The sequence below is a fragment of the Calidris pugnax genome, unplaced genomic scaffold, assembly GCF_001431845.1.
Source record: "Calidris pugnax isolate Ruff unplaced genomic scaffold, ASM143184v1 scaffold225, whole genome shotgun sequence".
In the NCBI taxonomy this organism is placed as follows: domain Eukaryota; kingdom Metazoa; phylum Chordata; class Aves; order Charadriiformes; family Scolopacidae; genus Calidris; species Calidris pugnax.
In genome coordinates, this window is record NW_015091072.1 from 509,626 (window position 1) to 531,618 (window position 21,993).

Below are 21,993 nucleotides of genomic sequence, written 5' to 3' on the forward strand. Positions count from 1 at the left end.
CGTGGGTCCGGGGGGGGGGGGGGGAGAAGGAGGGGGGCCCGGCGTCCGGCTGCCGCCGGAAGCGGCGGTGTGTGCGGGGCCCAAGATGGCGGCGGGGATGTACCTGGAGCACTACCGGGACAGTAAGGGCCGCCGGGGGCGGGGCCGAGGGCCGCGGCTGGGGCACGGAGGGAGCGCGGCTCGGGGCGGGGCCCCGCGGGGGGGACGAGCTCTGCCCGGGGGCTGACCGGTCCCCAGGGCGCCCGCCGCGGCCTGCCCCGGAGCCTCTCGGGCGGCAGCTGTGCCCGGCTCTCCCCGGCCGGGCTGTGAGGGTCCCGGTCCCCCCGCAGCCGTGTGGAGAGGCCCCGTCCGCCGCGGAGAGGCGTCTCGGGGCCGCTTGGAAACGGCAGCTCCGGTCGGGCGCCGGTATAGGCTGCCCCTTCATCTCCGGGGGTTGGGGCTGCCGCGGGAAACCAGCCCCGGAGGAAGGAGCCCGGCGCCGCTCCGGCCGCCTTTGGGGAGCGGCAGGTTGGCTGTGGGTGGCTTTGCTGGGATAAACTGCAGGGCTGGTGACACTGAGCCCGAAGATAAGTTTTGTGCGTGTAGGGAGGTGGCTGCCATGGGTTCCTTCGCTGTAAGAGTTCGCTGGTTGAAGAAGTGCTCTGTAAATGCTAAAAGAGTTGGTGACGTTGTGGGAGTCCTCCCGTAACACCGTCCTGCTTTAAGGTGCTTTATAACGTTGTCAGACTCTGCCCTTTTGGGGGATAAGACTTTCAAGGCATGTTTTACCTCTCTGTTCTTAAAATAGTCAAGTAGGCTAATCAGAGGTGTTGTTTTTGAAGGCAGGTACTAATGAGTTAAGATTTAGGAATCTGCTCTTTGATGAAAACTCTTCCCGTGTTTTCTTTCTGTCAGTGCTAGGGGAGCATGGTGATGGGGTGATGTGTTTAAAGCTCAGTAGTTCTAACAACGTGTCTTTTGCTTCATTATACCTGGCCAAGTTAAACCTCCTGCTGTTGGAAATGCTGGAGCTTGGTTCTTTAAAAGTTTTGCTACACTGAGTTTCTGCCAGCACGGAGCTGGTAAGGTGTTGATGTGAAGACAAAGGGTTTCATTCCTTGCGTCTGCAGTGCCCCTTCTGCCATTAGGAAACCTCTTGTGAATTAAAGTAAGAAAGTTCAAGAACCATAATAAATTTCAGTGAAAGCTGAAAAGAAGCTGGAAGTGGACAGGCAAGGATCTAGGAGCTGTGAGGAAGGAGGATGCAAAAGCCAGGAAGAAGAGTTGGGTAAGGAGGCAGATTGTTAGAAAGGAGCAAGGAATACCAAGCAAAGATGTATGTTCTTATTTTCTTATTCCATTATGGAAGACTGCAGTTGGCTGAGTCTCCTCAGCAAAGACAGCCAGGAGTTGGGAGAACAGGAGCTGGGCAAGAGGGGGAAGAAGCAGATGGACAATGAGTAAGTGCCCAGGAAGGATGCAGCATTTTCCTACTGAGAGAGCAAAAGTGGTTTTTGAGTAAGAGCTGCCTTGTGAGGATAAAGGAGGGAAAGACTGGGATTTGTGGATGGTAGGAAGAGATCAGAGAGATGCAGCACTGCGTGTGGAAAGGTACGGTAGATACTATGTTGGAGAGGAAGGAAGCTGTGGGTGAGCTTGGTGGCTAGACAGTGCTCCCTCCAAAGCCAGACACTTCTGGATCTCCTTGTCACTGGCAACTAAAATTGATGAACCCCCTGGAAACTCCTCTGTTTACCTCTGGTACAAGCATGTAGAGAAAATGGCAAACTCTTATTTTCCCTCAGCTGAGATGTGTGATCCTGCAATTGAATTATTGATTCTTGTCCTGTTGAAGGTGGATATTAATATGGTGGTGTAGACTGTCATTTTTAAGGTGTCTTGCTTAAAATTAAAAAAAAAAAAAGGTAATCCGCACAATCTAAAAGTACTAAAAAAAATATGGCTACAGAGATGTTAGGAACAACAAAACAATATTTGCTGTGATGGTTTAGCCATTTTTATGTACTCCTAGAGCTCTTAAGACCTTTTTCCGTTTTGTCCAGTGTCGTTTATACTATGTGCAACATTAATTCCCTTTGTTAGCTAATTGTAAGACAGTTGCTGTGCTTAATCTTGACTTTCTTTTAGAGAAGCACATCACATGAAGTATAATACTTCCAGTTAAAGAGTACGTTAGTTTGCTGATAGGCTTCGTTGTCGTGGTTTTGTGACTTTTGTCTGTAGTTAATTTGCACAGTTCCAATATTTAGTCATTGCACCTATAATGCCTTTTGCCTGCCATGTTGAAGTGTCTCCTGATTAAAAGTTTCTTCCCCGTGTAGATTGTAATAGATTAAATCTTGAATTTCTTTCTGGTAACTTAGCAAAAAAAAAACAAACAATCATGCCTGCAAAAACATATTTTTCAGTTTTCTAATTAGCCATCTTGTTCTTCAAGCCTGCTCTAATCTTTTAACATCCTACTTGAACTTCTGACTCTCTGAAAATGCATACAGTCCTTTAGTAACTGGTCTTTTTCATGGTACTAACTAAAGAAATCAGGTTATTGTTCTTCTGTTGGGTATGACCTTATCCATTCACCATTCATTGCGTTTCAGCTGGGAGCTTGTATTCAGGCAACTATCTACCATGATATTGACATGATACAGTCTTTCTGTTTTCTAGAAATACAGTCCAGCATCCTTTATCCATCACTTACATTGCTTGTTCCTAAGGGTACTACCCTCTGTAAGACTTGATGGAAAGTATCTGTTGGCAGTTGGGCTGTCTCTTGCTGTCCCAGTGGTCTGCCCCTTCTCATTCTTCCAGTCTGTATCCCACTTCCAAGTGACAAACTTTTCTTTTGTTAGGTCAAGAACTGCTTCGTGTGTGATTTGCATGAGTGGTGCAGCTGCTGCTGATAGTTCTTTATAATGTGTTCTAAAGCCTTAGAATGTAGCCATTAGAAATACTTTTAATACATCATATGTTTGGAGGTTTTTTGTTCATATTCTAGCTTGTTACACCAGATACTTCCTAACACTAAATCGAGTATTTGATGTAAGTCATAGTTTAATCACCACAAAAAACTATTTTCACTGGTGAAATGTACATATGTATATTCTTACCAAAAAGGTCCAGTCAGGCAAGTTTGTTTTAACACTTAATCTATATTTTCCACTGTCATTTATTTTTTTTGAGATGACCTAGGATCAGTTATTCCATTTATTTTCATGCCTGCCTGAAGGCATTCGGTTTCCCCTTCATTCCTTCCTTCCCTTTTTCTTTCTTTTTTTCTTTTTTTTTTTAATTATTTCAATATTTTTAAATCATTCAGTTCAGTTTTAAAGTAGTTCACTAATGTTCCAAAACTTCCTGAAAATTGATACAGATAAATAGTCCAGAACCTTTGGTCAGCTCTTTTAAAAATGTCTAATATTTACACGTCCGGCTGCCGCCGGAAGCGGCGGTGTGTGCGGGGCCCAAGATGGCGGCGGGGATGTACCTGGAGCACTACCTGGACAGTAAGGGCCGCCGGGGGCGGGGCCGAGGGCCGCGGCTGGGGCACGGAGGGAGCGCGGCTCGGGGCGGGGAATTATTTCAATATTTTTAAATCATTCAGTTCAGTTTTAAAGTAGTTCACTAATGTTCCAAAACTTCCTGAAAATTGATACAGATAAATAGTCCAGAACCTTTGGTCAGCTCTTTTAAAAATGTCTAATATTTACACTTCTTGGAGTGGAATTTTTTCAGTATTATAGTGCTGATGCAGACACAGTTTTCAGTGGAATTTTTTTTCCCCCTCCCACAGAGATTGTCTTTCATATGGTTTACTGGCTGGATCTGCTCAGGGAAGGAATGAGGAGTATGTGATGAAAGAGAGCATTTGTTTGTAGGACCTCTTCAAATCCTTGAAGAAAGGAAAGGTGTATAATGAAATAAGTGAAGATTATAGGGAAAAAAAAGGTGGCCTTGTGTTTGAGGCAGTTGAATACCACTCTGACCAAGTGAGGTTGATGTTTGTGTTTATTTTGTGGGTCATGCTTTTCACAGGTTCTCTTTGCATAGATTCCCTCAAATTCTGTGTGAAAATCTGTAGTCAGAGGAGCAGATGTGGAGAAGGCTCATGGCTGCAGCTGAAGTCTGTTTTAAACAGATAACTCTGAAGAGTCAGGCTATGTAGTGGTTTTAGACATTTCAAGAGGTGTGTTTGTAATTTGCTGGCCTTCTTGGCTTTAATCTCTTTGCCTCATTAAATCTCTTGACCTTCGTTTCATTGGTAAGGGAAGTGGGCTACTCCACAGCAGCAGTGTGAAAAAGCATTCTAATGTCACAATAATGAGCACCTTGAAAAGGCAATTTTCAGATTGCCTTTTACCTTTCAGAGCTTTGGGTCATGTATGTGTGACTCAGCGTGTGAGTTTTAGTTTATTTTCTTTGTATGTGAACAAAGAGAATAAAATATAACTTTGAATCACTGCTCAGTCACTGGGAATGAGAAACACCTTGTATGAAAATCTCATGCGGTTTGGTAGTTAAAAACTGTACGTTAAAATGCATGAGTGCTCTGACAAAGCTATGCATACAGCCTCAATTGTTTCAATTAATGAATTTTTAGTCCTCTATTTCGGACACCTAAAGTTCTTTTCCAGAAGATTTTTGTGGAATAGCCAAGTTAACAGCAGTTCTTTTAGTAAAAGGTGTCTGGCAGTTTCTTAGGTCTGGTATTTCAGTAGCTTTCAAGTCCTTGCTGTAATTTGAAACTGGGTTTAGACCTGGGATAAGACATGCCTTTGTCTTTGCTCTAAGCTATTAATTGTAAAGCATAGCTGTCTGAAACGTGTTATGCTCCTAGCAGGTGTTTTTGCAGCAGAAAAATACGGACATTCCTTCTCTGCTGAATATCCTGACAGAGGGACTCCTTATTTTGTTCAGTCTGATCACTCTCCTTCCTTCATCCTACTGAAGCTGCCCTTTTAACTACTCTACTGAACCAAAGGATTGAGGGAAGGGGAAGAAGAGCAATGTTTCTTCTTCCAGTTCTCTTCTTCCTGAGTGTTTTTCTTTGAGCACGGCTCTTCAGTGCAGTTCTCTTCAGTGGCTGAAGTTAAGCATGAAAATATTTCCATTTCTTTAAATATTATCCTCCTCCTGGTCTTTAAACCATTTTATGCCTGCTTCTGAGGAGAGAAAGCAAGAATCTGAAGTGCTTTCCCTCACGCCAAAAAAGCAGTGCAACTTTAGTAGGGGAGAAACTATGGCTGCAATGGAGTTAGAGATGGAGGAAGAATTAAAAGGAAGAAAACATTGTGTTCTGTGATGAGAGGATTGAATATACACGACGACTCATTAGAGGAGTTTATGCTTGCTGAAACTCGAGTTACTGTGCTTGGCTCACTATTTGCTCTCGTCCTGGGTTGGGAATACTGTAGTGAAGGCTTTGAGGGGGAGAAAAGAAGGGTGACTAATACAGATTTTCCAGAAGATGAGATGCAAACACTGTGTTTTCTTCGTATTTGGAATTTTCGAGAGGATCACAGAGCTTCTTTGTGCTAGGCGTCCTTGAGGTGCATGCATTTAGGAAAAAGTCCTAAATAGTTTTCTATAAGTCTCTGTTTATGTGTGAATCATCGAACCATCTAGATTGGAAGGGACCTTCAAAATCACCTAGTCCAACCATCAACCTAACTCTGATTAAAAAGAAAAAAACACATCACTAAACCATGTCATTAAAATACGCCGTGGTTGTAGGGATTTATGTTTATAGTAGAGGGAATACACCATGGTTGTAGGGATTTATGTTTATAGTAGAGGGAACTGCTGTGCAACCAGATGTATTTTCTACCATCAGTGCTTTCCTGTTTACTAAGTAAGTATACTTGGTGACAACACACAAGTTTATCTTTTATGGCAACAGAACCTCAGCTGTCTGGTGCCTGAATTTATTATGAAATGCCCTCTCTGCTCACCTGCCTGTCCTCTACTGCCCAGTTGCTCAGGTAGCTGAGGAGAACGTAAGGGTCGTGTTTGTGGATGTGCTTTCTGAAGCAAGCAAACAGCACCTTCCTTGCTGGTTCTAGCCACCACTGTCCACCACGTGTTCCTGCCTGGGCTGATGAGGTTCTTGTTTTATTTGCCTTACTGAATCATAGAATCATAGAACGTCTAGGTTGGAAGAGACCCTTGGGATCATCGAGCCCAACCATCTACCCTACTCTACAAAGTCCTCCCCTACACCATGTCCCTTAGCACTGCATCTAAACGGCCCTTAAACCCAGCCAGGGATGGTGACTCCACCCCCTCCCTGGGCAGCCTGTTCCAATGCCCTATCACTCTTTCGGTGAAAAATTCTTTCCTAATGTTCAATCTAAACCTACCCTGTTGGAGCTTGAAGCCGTTCCCTCTCGTTCTGTCACTAATTACCTGTGAGAAGAGACCAGCACCAACCTCTCTACAGTGTCCTTTCACGAAGTTGTAGAGAGTGATGAGGTCTCCCCTCAGCCTCCTCTTCCTCATACTAAACAGTCCCAACTCCCTCAGCCGCTCCTCATACGATTTGTTTTCCAGCCCCCTCACCAGCTTCGTTGCATGGGGAGCATGTGTTGTCCCAGTAGGGAAGTGTGTGCCAGACTGGAAGGAAGTTTAAATTTCCCTATGGTTGAACCGGTCTGTTCCTGAATAAACATCAGTACAAAATGTTGGTAAGAAATGGTAACAAAACAACAAAAAATGTTTCAGTCTTCCCTCACCCCAAACCTTTGAGGAACTAGATTTTGCCAACATTTGGTCTAAATTAGAACTAAACACTTGGGAGATTCATCAGCAGAGAGCTAGTAGTCTTGGTGAGCTTGAGAAGTCGAAGGATGTTGCTGGCCTGTCTACTTGGATGGCTGATTGATATTCATTGCGTTGTCTTGGAGGCCACCAGTCAGGATGTGTTCCAGGAGCAGACACTAGGACATGCTTGCCTCAGGGAAGAGGATGATTGAGACAGCAGACTTAGATGAGGAGTCCTCAGCTGGTAAGTTAAGGTGGTACTGTGTAGTCATTTTCTTTTGGGCTTTTCCCCTTTTTTATGCTGATTAGGGAGACATCAAGTTTTTTTGCTCCTCCTATTTGCATGTGTCAATAGGCACATAGAGCTGCAGCAGTTCAGGGCTTGTCAAACAGTAGAAAACTTACACCAGCATAAGCACAGAGCGACAGAAGCAGCGTACACCCTTTTCAAAGTCATCGTCTTTCTCCTACAACTCACATGGGAGTGTCCTTTCATTCCCTGATAACATTAGCTAGCCCAGTAAAATAGGATTATTCCTTCAGAATAGCTACATCTGTTTGAATGTCTTTGTCAAATGAGGGTATGATGTGTATTGTCATCTTAATACTCTTAGAGGGCATGAGTGTGATGTTAGAACTTGCTGTAGGCTAGCCCTTGATTTCTTCCCAGTCCTTGCTGCATTCCAAATTCCCCAGCAGTTCTTTTATTTTTCGCTACCGTCATTACTCTTATCCCTTCCCCAGTGTAGCTTGTAGCCGTACCCTCCTGTTCTTCTCTCCGGAGTTTCTCACATCATACTTCAGATATGCAAATCTCCTAATAAATCGTTTCTATATTCAACATCATCTTAGTGTAGTGAAAGATGCCTTTCACCTTCCTGAGACTTTGGATTAGTTGCATCTGTGATGCAGCACACATGATCTATGGAAAATTACAAAAGATCACATGCAGGGGAGAGGATTTGGTGATTCATAGGCATCATTTGTTTCTGTGTGAAAGCTACTGACATGGCCCACACTAAGCTAATACACTCATTATTGTTAATGACCAGTTTATTTAGAATTGATTTTGTTTTTGACTGGTATTTTTATCAGAGCTGACACAAGATGCCTTTTTACAAGACGAAGCATACTGCATTTTCTCTGCATTTCTTCACTTACTCAACAGCAAATCCGACGTGACCGTTTTGGCAAACAGCCCTGTGATCTCTTTGGTGGTGGTCCCTGCCCTTGGAGATCTGTGACAGGATGGAAATGCCTGGAGTGGCGCAAATCTCGTTTGACCTGTTAGTCTTCCAGGCCCTCCAGGCTTCTGAAATCAAGGTTGATCTTTAACATAGCAATAAAGATACCTTTTCTGAGATTTAATAACTTTACCGACTGTCTTTGCTGTGGATGCTGTAGTTGTGAACTAATAAGAAAAAGGCAAAAAGAGCCCTCCCTTCCCAAGAAAAGTGTCCCCTCTTTGGGGGAGTGTTAGGTTCCTGTGGCTGTTAGGCTGACTGTCGCTGGTGACAGACACCTCTTTCTTTGGACGGTGTCTGAAGCAGATGCACCTGTGTGGACTAGTGTGCAGTGCACTGGCCCAGAGCTCGGGTTATATGACATGGCCACATGTCACCCATATGTCCTCGGTGTCCGTGGGCAGGTCAGTCTACTGCCCACCCAAGTACCCCGTTTGTAAAAGCATAGGTGGTGCTATCCCTTACAGAGGTGTTTGGAGGAAAACATTACAGTTTAGGCTGCGTATATTGCAATAGGGCTGAGCCATACATGAACAGAGAGAAAGGTATATCATAGAATCATTCAGGTTGGAAGAGACCCTTGGGATCATCGAGTCCAACCATCTACCCTACTCTACAAAGTCCTCCCCTACACCATGTCCCTCAGTACCGCATCTAAACGTCCCTTAAACACAGCCAGGGATGGTGACTCAACCACCTCCCTGGGCAGCCTGTTCCAATGCCCAACCACTCTCTCTGTGAAAAATTCCTTCCTAATGTTCAGTCTAAACCTACCCTGTTGGAGCTTGAAGCCATTCCCTCTCATTCTGTCATTAATTACCTGTGAGAAGAGACCAGCACCAACCTCTCTACAGTGTCCTTTCACGAAGTTGTAGAGAGTGTTGAGGTCTCCCCTCAGCCTCCTCTTCCTCATACTAAACAGTCCCAACTCCCTCAGCCGCTCCTCATACGATTTGTTTTCCAGCCCCCTCACCAGCTTCGTTGCATGGGGAGCATGTGTTGTCCCAGTAGGGAAGTGTGTGCCAGACTGGAAGGAAGTTTAAATTTCCCTATGGTTGAACCGGTCTGTTCCTGAATAAACATCAGTACAAAATGTTGGTAAGAAATGGTAACAAAACAACAAAAAATGTTTCAATCTTCCCTCACCCCAAACCTTTGAGGAACTAGATTTTGCCAACATTTGGTCTAAATTAGAACTAAACACTTGGGAGATTCATCAGCAGAGAGCTAGTAGTCTTGGTGAGCTTGAGAAGTCGAAGGATGTTGCTGGCCTGTCTACTTGGATGGCTGATTGATATTCATTGCGTTGTCTTGGAGGCCACCAGTCAGGATGTGTTCCAGGAGCAGACACTAGGACATGCTTGCCTCAGGGAAGAGGATGATTGAGACAGCAGACTTAGATGAGGAGTCCTCAGCTGGTAAGTTAAGGTGGTACTGTGTAGTCATTTTCTTTTGGGCTTTTCCCCTTTTTTATGCTGATTAGGGAGACATCAAGTTTTTTTGCTCCTCCTATTTGCATGTGTCAATAGGCACATAGAGCTGCAGCAGTTCAGGGCTTGTCAAACAGTAGAAAACTTACACCAGCATAAGCACAGAGCGACAGAAGCAGCGTACACCCTTTTCAAAGTCATCGTCTTTCTCCTACAACTCACGTGGGAGTGTCCTTTCATTCCCTGATAACATTAGCTAGCCCAGTAAAATAGGATTATTCCTTCAGAATAGCTACATCTGTTTGAATGTCTTTGTCAAATGAGGGTATGATGTGTATTGTCATCTTAATACTCTTAGAGGGCATGAGTGTGATGTTAGAACTTGCTGTAGGCTAGCCCTTGATTTCTTCCCAGTCCTTGCTGCATTCCAAATTCCCCAGCAGTTCTTTTATTTTTCGCTACCGTCATTACTCTTATCCCTTCCCCAGTGTAGCTTGTAGCCGTACCCTCCTGTTCTTCTCTCCGGAGTTTCTCACATCATACTTCAGATATGCAAATCTCCTAATAAATCGTTTCTATATTCAACATCATCTTAGTGTAGTGAAAGATGCCTTTCACCTTCCTGAGACTTTGGATTAGTTGCATCTGTGATGCAGCACACATGATCTATGGAAAATTACAAAAGATCACATGCAGGGGAGAGGATTTGGTGATTCATAGGCATCATTTGTTTCTGTGTGAAAGCTACTGACATGGCCCACACTAAGCTAATACACTCATTATTGTTAATGACCAGTTTATTTAGAATTGATTTTGTTTTTGACTGGTATTTTTATCAGAGCTGACACAAGATGCCTTTTTACAAGACGAAGCATACTGCATTTTCTCTGCATTTCTTCACTTACTCAACAGCAAATCCGACGTGACCGTTTTGGCAAACAGCCCTGTGATCTCTTTGGTGGTGGTCCCTGCCCTTGGAGATCTGTGACAGGATGGAAATGCCTGGAGTGGCGCAAATCTCGTTTGACCTGTTAGTCTTCCAGGCCCTCCAGGCTTCTGAAATCAAGGTTGATCTTTAACATAGCAATAAAGATACCTTTTCTGAGATTTAATAACTTTACCGACTGTCTTTGCTGTGGATGCTGTAGTTGTGAACTAATAAGAAAAAGGCAAAAAGAGCCCTCCCTTCCCAAGAAAAGTGTCCCCTCTTTGGGGGAGTGTTAGGTTCCTGTGGCTGTTAGGCTGACTGTCGCTGGTGACAGACACCTCTTTCTTTGGACGGTGTCTGAAGCAGATGCACCTGTGTGGACTAGTGTGCAGTGCACTGGCCCAGAGCTCGGGTTATATGACATGGCCACATGTCACCCATATGTCCTCGGTGTCCGTGGGCAGGTCAGTCTACTGCCCACCCAAGTACCCCGTTTGTAAAAGCATAGGTGGTGCTATCCCTTACAGAGGTGTTTGGAGGAAAACATTACAGTTTAGGCTGCGTATATTGCAATAGGGCTGAGCCATACATGAACAGAGAGAAAGGTATATCATAGAATCATTCAGGTTGGAAGAGACCCTTGGGATCATCGAGTCCAACCATCTACCCTACTCTACAAAATCCTCCCCTACACCATGTCCCTCAGTACCGCATCTAAACGTCCCTTAAACACAGCCAGGGATGGTGACTCAACCACCTCCCTGGGCAGCCTGTTCCAATGCCCAACCACTCTCTCTGTGAAAAATTCCTTCCTAATGTTCAGTCTAAACCTACCCTGTTGGAGCTTGAAGCCATTCCCTCTCATTCTGTCATTAATTACCTGTGAGAAGAGACCAGCACCAACCTCTCTACAGTGTCCTTTCAAGTAGTTGTAGAGAGTGATGAGGTCTCCCCTCAGCCTCCTCTTCCTCATGCTAAACAGTCCCAGCTCCTTCAGCCGCTCTTCATATGATTTGCCTTCCAGGCCCTTCACTAGTTTCATTGCCCTCCTCTGCACCCGCTCCAGCACCTCGATATCTCTCTTGGATTGAGGTGCCCAGAACTGGACACAATACTCAAGGTGTGGCCTCACCAGTGCCGAGTACAGGGGCACAATCACCTCCCTGTTATGCTCATGCTCCAATTTCAATAAATTGTGTAGTAAGATAAACAGTCACTTAGAACACAGGACAGAGTAGAAGCAGCGCTTTAAAAGGGTTATACTCTCTTAAAGGAGGGATGCCTGTTTTAGTTGCATTCAGCGATGTGGTGTTTAAAGTGTTTGCTGAAATCTGTACTATTCAATAAAGCAACTGTGGTTGTGTTTCAAGATGTATTTTCGCATTTTTTAATAAATTGAAGCATGCATCTGAATGTGGTGAGTGAACAGATGGGAAAAGCACCGTGTATTTGTATAGGGCTTGGTGTAATGGGTCTCTCTTTAGGAATTTGACCACTGTCACAGTACAAACCCATTGTTAAAAAGTTAACACAGTTAAAAGGCATCCTATGGGAGAACGAAGCATAGTGAAACTTCTCAGGTTGTGTAGGCTTGCTCTGTGTGTGTGTGTATGTCAGAGCTAACATCTGAGTTAAGTAGCTGAATATCAGTTGCCTACGCTTGGTACCCCCCGTGTGTTTCTAAAAAGACCTAAATAAAATAATAATTGGAAGGGAAAGAGCGTGGTGGTGGATTCTGACTTTTGGGGAGTGGGAGTGCATGGCTCTTGAGGGATAAGACAGCATGGTTATGGAAGCCTGCAGAAGGATGAATGGGGGAAGGAATGACAAGGAAAGAGGAGACAAAAAGAAAGAATGGGGGTAATGAATGGATACAAACTGAGGAAGAGAAAGATGAAGGTAGGTAGAGAGGGTATGGACACATTAATGCCAGCCCATGCTTCAGGCCAAGCTGCTGGCCTTGCTAGCACTTTTTTTGCTGTACATCCTCCATTCTTCATCCTCCTCTTCCTCTCTTGCTGCTATGCCATTTGTGTTGAAAGATGCCCTCACTTGTCTTTATTTTTCTGTCAGACTGTTGCCTGTTTGCGACAGAGCTGCTGCCCTTCACCATCTTCTGTTGTGATCAAGGATGCCTGTAGACTGTGTTTTCATTACTATGATCCATTTCAGAATGAGAATTATTTGGGTATTTTACAACATATAGTATTCAGTCATGAAAAGTTTAGTTGCATCCTACAATAAGAAGAAGAGCAAATGAATTGTAAAGGGAAAAGGAGAAATTCGGGAGGAAATGAAATGACATCCATAACATGAATGTTTTTAGATAGTCTGAGGGAAAGTGTGTTGTGTTAGTAGGAATGAGGAAATGGAAACTTAAATCTCAGACTTGTTTTTATGGAACTGTTAGGTGATGCCTGATAGCCAGCACAGCACAGACCAAGCAATTTCGGTGAGTGTTCTGATCACTGTGATAAAGTCTGCAATGAAGAGCATTATTATTTTTTTTTTTTTAAGGGTATGTAACAGCTTTTGAGTTAAGCTGCAGACAGTGGAAAACTTCCCCATAGTTAAACTATACACCATACAGATAGTTTGTTGCTCAGTTAAAACTTCCTTAGCTGCAGCTTTATCTTGTTATGCTTCTTGTTCTTACCAGATTTGCTGGATGATAATTTGTAGTGGTGTATGCAGGTTCTTTCCGCTCTCACTTGCACAGATAAAGCATCTTAATGACAGTTCTGATTATAAAGTCACTGCTACTGTCAATCGTTTCATTTTTCTCCCAGTTTATTGATGAAGCAATTGCAGAGTGCTGGTCCGATAGTAGATTTGGGAGTGGGAAAGATTTTGCTGAGGGTTTACAAAATTATTTTGCCTGTTTTAGCAGGGAAGGTGTTCAAATGAGAGGGGTTTTTCTCCCCAGTCCCTGTGGAAACCTGCCCAGCTAATGAGCCTCTGGAAGATCATTGCTGTAGCTGGTAAATGATCTGCTGCCGATGCCACCGGAGCAGAGGGGAGGCAGGTAATGAGGCAGGGGAGTCTCTGGCCTGGCTATGGGGCTGGCAAGTGAGGGGAGAGGAGCTGGGAAAAGAGTCTCTGAAGGATAGATGGCAGGGGCTGAAAAGATGAGGCCAGGCACGTAGAGGCAAAGGGAAGAGAGAGGTTTTCCAGACAGGGGCATGCGCTGGCGTTAGTGGTGGTATCGGCAGATTTCTGCAGTAACAGCTGTACAAACCAGAGCACGGTCCCTTTCGGGTTCTGTAGCAGCAGCAGACTCCTGCCTGAGTTTCTCCTGCTGTGAAAACATCTCTGTAAAACGTGGCTGTAACCTCGTGTGGTGGTGTTCTGCCTGGAGAATAGCAACCTGCCAGTTTTTGTGCTAGCTCAGGTGCTTGCTTTATCTAAAGGTTTTTTAGCCCTGCGGAGGGAAAACTGACCGTACCCAGTGGAATTTATGCTTTTACTGTCATTCCTTGTTAGAAGAGGAAAAGAAATTACATTATTCTTTCTTTTTTTATTTTTTTAAGCTACAGAGTCAAGAATATAGAAGTCATGATCTTCCAGGATTAATAAACTCGCTGTAAATGTGACATATTGTGTGCAGTGCAGGCACAGATACTCTTTTCCTCTAGAGGATACCTGTCTTGTCTTCTGCGGGAGATGCTTTGGAGAGACACAAAAGGCAGCGTGCTGCGGTGTGACCCGTGTTTCATTTGATGTACAAATTGAAAGGTTTGGAGTTGACGAGTCTAGGGGATGGCAGGAAGGAAAAAGGCATGGTCTTGAGATTTCCAAAGCTGGATTTCATCCCTGCCATAAGTTCCCTTTGTAAGCAATGATAATTTTCGGCATTGTGTCCCCGTTGTCATCTGAGATGCTTTTTTGAGCTGGAGGGCTGTAATCTGGTAGTTGGCTGCTTGAACCTTGTGTGAAGTCAGTCGTGCCAGACAAACATGGAAGTATCAAATTTAGGAATGTGCAGACAGCCTTAATTTTGCCACTTACTAATTTTTTGATTTTACATTGTTAACTGTCCTTGAATGCAAGGTGGTGATGTGTGCGTGCTGTGTGATTATGTGTCTGGGTACTTAAGGACACCTACTATCTGAGCATTTCTCAGATATTTAAAGTAGAAATAGCAACAGAAATCTATTGAAGCAATAGCTTGATTACTTGTAAGCATTCTGTATGTAACTTTCTATATTGTGTTTGTAAGAAAAAATAACTCAAAGGAACAGCTTCTGAGCACAGTGAGGCCCACAGTTCTTATAGGAATTAATTTCATGGTCTGTGTGTAGTACTTGTTAAAACCTGCCTTTTACATACAGAAATTCCCTGACAGCTGATTGCTTTTCAGGGAAATGTCTCTACGGTAGAAACGTGGCAGTGAAAATAGAGAGTGCTGCCGGGACTGCTGGATTAGACAGTTTTGATGATGGGTAGACACCCCTTTATTTACACTATCTCCGTGTTGGAGAGTGGGTTCAGAAAGCAGGCATGCTTAGGTTGTGTTTCTGAAGAGCTTTTCCCCCAACCTTTTTTTTTATTATTATTAATTAAACCTGCAAGAGAGATTTATCTTTTTTATTAGGTATAAAGGTGACAACAATCAAGCTTGGACTTCAGGTCAGTGCAGTGACACTAGATCTCAGTTTGATTAGACAGGCATGGAAAAATGAGAATTTTTTTTACCAGCTTTGTCAGTTGAGCATCTGGTGATGCCTAGGGGGTGAGTAGCATAGTGCATTGAAAATTAATTGAGTATCAACTTCACGTTGCTCGTTCAGAGCCCTACATACATTTATTATTCACAATGTATAGCATCATTTCAGGTGTTGGACAGGCCGCACTGAGATTACAGTGCAGAAGGCAGAACAAGGAACACATGACGGGGGTTAGGACTGCTGTCCACTGCTCCCCATCTTGTCTCAGACTTGCTTTTTAGCTCTGCACAAAGTGTTTCCTGTCCTCCATATGTAAAATTGATGCACTAAAACAGGCTCACTTTTTAGCAAATTAGCATGTCCTCAGCTTCAGTTTTGACATCTACTATTTTTTTCATTACTGAATGGAGTTCTTGGATGGATATTGTATTGTAACAACTGACTTCATTACAAATTTTGATTTTCTGCTTTCTCAAAGTAGGCCTTTCTGCCTGGCAGCAGGTTCCTATTAACTAGAATGTCTTACAGAACTATGCTCCTGCATTAAATATATCATGTTTCTATAGTCTCTCTCCTTTGGAGTTGACAACAAGCGGAAGCACGCTAATGTGCACCAGGAAAGGGCGTTGGGAATTGCTGGAGTGGTGTATGTGTTCTTACCTTTATTCCCCCCTTGGCGTTGTGGACAGGAACCTGACTTCTCCACGTCTCCTCCTTCCCCTGCAGGTATCGAGAACCTGCCGTTTGAATTGCAAAGAAACTTCCAGCTCATGCGAGACCTGGATCAGAGGACGGAAGGTAAGGATTAGAGACAAAGACAGAAAATGTGCAGCTTGACCAGCTTTTCTTTCCTTTGCCTTTATCACGGGGATCTCAGGGCAGGGAAGGAAGCCTACAGCTGCTCTGTTCCTTCAGTCTCTCTTAATGGAGGGCACTGGTGTGTGTGTGTATTTACGTATTTAATGGTTAACTCGTTTCAGACCTCAAGTCAGAGATCGATAAGTTGGCCACGGAGTATATCAGCAACGCAAGGACTTTGTCTTCGGAGGAAAAACTGGGGCTTCTCAAGCAAATCCAGGAGGCCTATGGGAAATGCAAGGAGTTTGGGGACGACAAGGTTCAGCTGGCTATGCAGACCTACGAGATGGTATGAAGGGAAGTGTCTAGTGGTTATCATATGAAAGGCTGTACTAAAGTCCCCAAGCCTGGAAGGCCCTGATCTCTCTTTTTAGGCTTCTCAGCTCTTAGTGCAAGCCCCGTGCCTTCTTCTCTTTGCCCTCTTGGGCTCTGTGCTGTGGTAACTCCTGGTCACCATCGTCTTTGCAGGTTGATAAGCACATCCGGCGGCTGGACACAGACCTCGCTCGCTTTGAAGCAGACCTGAAGGAGAAGCAGATAGAGTCGAGTGACTATGACAGTTCTTCCAGCAAGGGCAAGAAGAGTGAGTACCACCACTGGGCTGCAGATTGATACAGGAGGCAGCCAAGTGACTATGGAAGTGGTGGGGATGAAGGCAGGCACTGGAGTGGTACAGATCAAAGACTGTTACGCTGGAATCTGAAGGACAGGTAAAAAGATGGTGACCTGGGCTCTTCTTGTGTGAGCATATTCAAGGCCGCTAGATAAAATTAAGTTGGGGGTGTGTGGCCCAAAGCCAGTATGCACTCCAAAGAGTTGTAGTGCTGGAGAGGTTGTTACTATCAGGTGTCTATTTTGGTGGGGTGGCAGATGCAACACCTTTTTCTCTTCTTACCAGAGGGCCGAGCCCAAAAAGAGAAGAAAGCTGCCCGTGCTCGCTCTAAAGGAAAGAACTCTGATGAGGAGGCACCAAAAACTGCCCAAAAGAAACTGAAGCTTGTCCGCACGTAAGTGTTCAGAAGATTTGTGTGAATGAGGAGCAGCAGTAAAAATCAGACAAAGGGAGGCCTAGCCAGACTGCCCTGTGAAGGATACTCACCCAGAACAGATAGTGTGTCCCCTGTCCCTCCTTGGGAAGCAAGAGGAAGGAGACCTTTTGATTTTTTTTTTAGGGTAGTGTAGCATGATGGGGAAGGAGGACCACTTCAGTGGAGGTTGGTGTGTGTGCTTAAAAAAAGGAGAAGTGGCTGTGTCTGGCAAGCAAGGGCATAGTCTTGGGAGACGTGAGGGGACTCTTAAGCTGGTTATTTTGTTGACCTACTGTATTCCTGTCCTGCAGTAGCACAGAGTATGGGATGCCTTCAGTCACCTTTGGCAATGTGCACCCTTCGGATGTATTGGATATGCCCGTGGACCCCAATGAGCCTACTTACTGCCTCTGCCACCAGGTCTCCTATGGGGAGATGATCGGCTGTGACAACCCAGACGTAAGAGCCTGCGCCTGATGGAAGTGGAGGAGAAGGAAGCGGGGAGAGTCTTGTGTGGAAGGTCTTGTCCTGCTTGGGTGGGGCCTGATAGAGCAAGCAGTGACAAGAAGAGGGCTTACCTCAGATGGTTTGGAAGGGCAGAGGGGTGGCTTGCTAGGGCCTGTTAAGTGCATCTTTCTTTGGGGTTTGCCTTAAGATGACAGGTTGTTTTCTTGCCCCCACAGTTAGCAGGGGAGGAGAGGAGTTCTCCTTGCTAACAGTCATAGAGTCATAGAGTTGTCCAGGCCGGAAGGGACCTCCAAAGGTCATCTAGTCCGACCTCCCCGCAGTCAGCAGGGACACCCCCAACTAGACCAGGTTGCCCAGGGCCTCGTCAAGCCTCACCTTGAATATCTCCAGGGAAGGGGCCTATATTCTCCAGGGAAGGGGCCAGTGTATAGGTTGGGTGTGAGTCTTCACTCGCTGATCGCTGCTAGGGATCTGGGGGTTTGCAATCGAGTGTTGGGAAGCTTTGGTTGCCCAGAAGTAATGATTTCAAAAGAAAACTGCTCTTTAATTGACTCTTCTCCATCCCAACAGTGTTCCATTGAATGGTTTCATTTTGCCTGTGTGGGTCTGACAACAAAACCAAGAGGAAAATGGTGAGTGAACAAGCAACCTGGAGGGCCCGTTGGCCTTTGGAAAGGGGAGGTCCTGGATAGCCATAGGGAGAGTACTGTATATGCCCACTTAGAAGACCTCTTAAGAAGGAAAATTTGAATTAAGGCTTTATCTGGGACCTTGGAAAAGGTCCTTTGGGACTGTATGTTCAAGTTTCATATCATGCCATAAATAACTGTCTTTTTACTTCCCTTTCTGCCAGGTTCTGCCCTCGCTGTTCTCAGGAGAGGAAGAAGAAGTAAAATCCCGTGAGCCCTCAGTACTGCTGCAGGAGCTCTCTTCCCCCTGCCAGGGCCTCGTCCCAGCTCCCCCAGCCCTTGGGGCCTTGGCTGGGGGGAGCCTTGCCCTGTTTGTGGTTTGGGCCATCCCTGGAATGGTGTGTACCCTCACGGCGGTTTCTGTGTGTTCTGTACCCCTGGTTGCTTCCGAATCCCTAAGAGAGGCCCTCTCTCTGTACTATTCCAAACAGGTCTCTGAACCTCAAAGGGAATGAATGAGGGCACCAGGGTAGCCACCAGATTCCCAGGGATTCAGGTAGCCCCTGATTTTCCTTGGCTTTCCTTCAGCCTCCTCAGAGTTCATTGCCTTCTCTCTGCTTAGAGAACAAGGCTATGGGATGGGGGAAGGAAAGGAGGTAAGTCTTTGGCACTTTAGGCCTTTGATTTTCCTGGATCTTTTTCAGGATAGAGGGAGTAACCAGGCCACTTCTTAATCTAGTGAGCTGGTTGAGAGACTGAAAACCTAATGTACTCCCTGTCTTTAACCATTCCACTGCGGGCATTGAGCAGCCTCTCTTGTTGGGGAGAGGAGGAGGGAGTGTTTAGAGCTAGCACTGTCTCTCTTATTCCTGGGGTAAACCTGCTGGTCTGGGAAGCGCATTGTGTGAAGGAGGAAGAATTTCTGACCACATGGGGGGAAAATGGCTTGATGTAGCCTGTCTTCCGGCTCCAAAATTCTGCCTTCCTTTTGTGCAGTGGTGCTTCTCCATTATGTTGATGATGCGAAGTTTGGGGATTCAGATCCCACTTGTATAATACAGAATTAAATAAAGCTCATTGAAACAAATACTTGGTTTGCCTTGCTGTCACCTCTGAAGCCAACTGCAGCAATTGGTCCCTTTAGTTATTCTTTCTCTCTCAGCTCTGCTTTTACTCTAAATGAAGAAGGTGGTACAGCTTTTTCATGCAACAATCCTGAACACTGTTAATAAGTGACTTTTAAAAAATGTACCTAATATACTTGCCAAGGGTTACTAAGCTTTCGAGTCAGTCATTCCCTCACAAGATGGTGGAGATCTATTCACATTTTTGTTGGATCATTTACTTCATCAGTTGTCTTCTCTTAAATGAGGAGAGGTGGAGGTTATACAAGGCCAACCCTCACTGTGGCTGTTGAGCAGCGCAGCTGAGAAAATAAGCCATCAGGACAAGCCACGTGCATCCAAGAATGTCGAAAGGCTTTCCAGATAACTGATAACTTGCTCCCCAGTGGGTCACTTTCACCTTGGACCACCTTGTTGCCAGCAACTCCAGCTGCTGTTGCTAAGATAATGTTAGGCTCCAAAATCAAGGACTGAAGACACATTTCTCTTTGCAGTGTCTGCAGGTGACTGTGAGGAGATGGTACATAACTGAAGCTGCCCTTTGTCTGTTCCATTGGCACGGCCTGGAGATTGATGAGCTTGAGTCTCTTCCCACTTGTTCTCTGCTATTCAGGAGGGTTTAAGTTTTTCACCTGAAAGATGGAATATTTTTCTTACAGAGATGACTTGTATGAGGATCAGTGGAGCATTCTTGTTCTTATAGTCATGAAGCCGAAGTTCTTCTAGGGGTTCATTATTAAAACTGTTTAGAGGACTGCGTAGGTGGAGAACAAGGCTACTCTCACCTTGTAATTGTGCAGGGACCCCATCAAAGCCATCAGCTCAGAGGTTGGTGTTAAAAGTCTTCTGTTCAAGTGAGTTAGCATTGAGTCAGTCTTTGATTTTGCTTCGAGAAGGGGTTCTCAGGTTCCCATTTTGCACAGGAAAAAAATAGAGGTGAGTTCTTACCTGGACAATGTCTCACATGGTTTGTGGTACCACTGCCACAGTCTGGATCTCAGTCCCCAGATTGTCTTAAACCGTTTTCCTGGGGCTTCCCTCCTTGAACCGAGAGGAAGTAAAATCCTGAAAGATGCTGGTTGTGTGTGTGGTAGAGTCGTCAGAACAGGAGATGCTGTGCCATTGTCCGGTGGGTGAGAAGGCTTTGGCAGGAGAACAAATTTCTTCAGCTGGGGTTTTACCCAGATACCAGCTGGGTGCTCAACTAACAGAGCAAAGGGAGGATGTGCTCTGGACTTGAACACAGGCTTTGGGCAAAACACAAGGGTGACAAAGGATGCAAACACTCCTTCAAGTGGTTTGGTGTTGATGTGGTGGGGCACTGGGTTGTTAGTGGCCACCATTAGCAGCAAGCCTTCTAGGAGCTGTGGGCTAGAGAGGTGTTTGAAGTGGTGGCCCTGTGATGAAGCTGCTGCTGCTGAAGGATAACGAGTAATTTATAAATGTGTGTGGTGTAAGGTGAAAGCAGTGTGAGTGGGCAGGGGGGGTGTTGCACTCCAAACCAGGAGACAAGGTGGCCCGTTGCCTGGGTGCTGCTCACCAGGCAGGAGTAACTCCCTTCAGGGTAGCTCTGGTTTAGGAAACACAGGTGTCAGGTCTTCTGCAGTCAGTGTAGGCTGCTGAGAGGGGGGAGGTAGACCAGAATACTCCTGTTTCCAAGCTAAAGCGTGGGCACAGGGTTACAGAATCACAGGATGATATGGGGCTGGAAGGGACCTTGAGATCATCTAGTCCAACCCCCCTCCCAAAGCAGGTCCACCCAGAGCGGGTTGCACGAGAATGTGTCCAGGTGGGCTTTGAACATCTCCAGAGAAGGAGACTCCACCACCTCCCTGGGCAGCCTCTGCCAGGGCTCTGCCACCCTCAAAGTAAAGAAGTTCCTCCTCATGTCTAGATGGAACTTCCTATGTTCAAGTTTGTGCCCGTTACCATTGTGCTTCTTGGGACACTGAGAATTGGAACATCCTGGTGTTTTACTCCAAAACAGATGGGAAACACCTAGGCTGGGTTCTGATTCAGTGCCAGAGAACGGTGGGGATTGCTGGGTGGGAAATTCTGCTTAACCCCTATCCTGTCATCACCCCCCACTTCTGTCACACGAAGGGGTGCTCCAACCAGCAGCATGGAGCATTCGGTGGGTGTTGGTGGCAGCTGAGGGAGTGCTTTGAAGAATACCTACAGGAAGAAGGAATTTATAAAAAAAAATATTTGGATGAAAACTGAGAATTTTTAAACAGCTTACAAGTATAAATGCAAATGAAAGGACATTAAAAACTAACCTTGGAAGAGAGGGAATAGGGGCAGTAACTGTGCACTATGTAATCCCCGAAGGGGGGAAATAATCAAATCAATAGAAGCTAGAAATTGCGAAGTACAAAAATGAAGCCATTGGGAACAAAGCCTGTAAGCGACAAGGCTAGAAACACAAGCAGCTTTTTTTAGAATGCCTTTTGTTTTTGGTATAATTGAACATGGCACATGTCCATTACCGACTGGGGATAGCAGAATTGTTTGTAATGAGAGGAGGGGGAAGTGTTCTGTAAATATTTATCCTGTGTTGGTGCTGGTGTCAGATGGGGATGATGTACTTCCTAGGCAAACAGTGAGGAGGGTTTTTAAATAGCATCTATTGGGGGGGCGAAGGCTTTTGTGATCTGCAATCTTCGGTAAATGGTGTTTGTCGTCCTGTGAAAGCCACCCCAAGGGCATCTCTGTGGTCTGCTGGCTGCCAGGCTGCCTCTGGACAGCTAGGGAAAGCCTGCAAGGCTGGAAGGGAGCCAGCTCCGCGCTGCCTCCTTAACCATGTCCAGAAGGCTGCCGTGGCATCCCTAGATGTGAAATACTTGAAACAGCAGAGAAAG

The 21,993-nt window shown here is 45.3% G+C and overlaps 1 protein-coding gene across 2 annotated transcripts; it reads left to right on the forward strand.

Moving 5' to 3' along the window:
- The first annotated feature begins 3,434 nt into the window (after nucleotides 1-3,434).
- Nucleotides 3,435-19,095, forward strand: ING4 (inhibitor of growth family member 4). 2 transcript variants are annotated; one of them, XR_001413688.1, is made up of 9 exons: nucleotides 3,435-3,503; nucleotides 15,752-15,823; nucleotides 16,006-16,172; nucleotides 16,352-16,466; nucleotides 16,782-16,890; nucleotides 17,223-17,370; nucleotides 17,950-18,011; nucleotides 18,233-18,406; nucleotides 18,500-19,095. XR_001413688.1 is itself a non-coding variant. In XM_014957241.1 (8 exons), exons 1-8 carry the CDS (start codon nucleotides 3,467-3,469, stop codon nucleotides 18,270-18,272), a joined length of 750 nt encoding a protein of 249 aa, XP_014812727.1. In that variant the 5' UTR covers nucleotides 3,435-3,466; the 3' UTR covers nucleotides 18,273-19,095. The 2 variants fall into 2 exon arrangements, 1 of the variants encoding a protein (XP_014812727.1); XM_014957241.1 differs by having other exon boundaries at nucleotides 18,233-19,095.
- Nucleotides 19,096-21,993: the final 2,898 nt, after the last annotated feature.

Coding starts and splice junctions, on each gene's coding strand:
- ING4 (XM_014957241.1), top strand. CDS start 3,467: ATGGCGGCGGGGATGTACCTGGAGCACTACCTGGACA. Junction 3,504..15,751: donor CCTGGAGCACTACCTGGACA/GTAAGGGCCGCC, acceptor CTTCCCCTGCAG/GTATCGAGAACCTGCCGTTT. Junction 15,824..16,005: donor CCTGGATCAGAGGACGGAAG/GTAAGGATTAGA, acceptor AACTCGTTTCAG/ACCTCAAGTCAGAGATCGAT.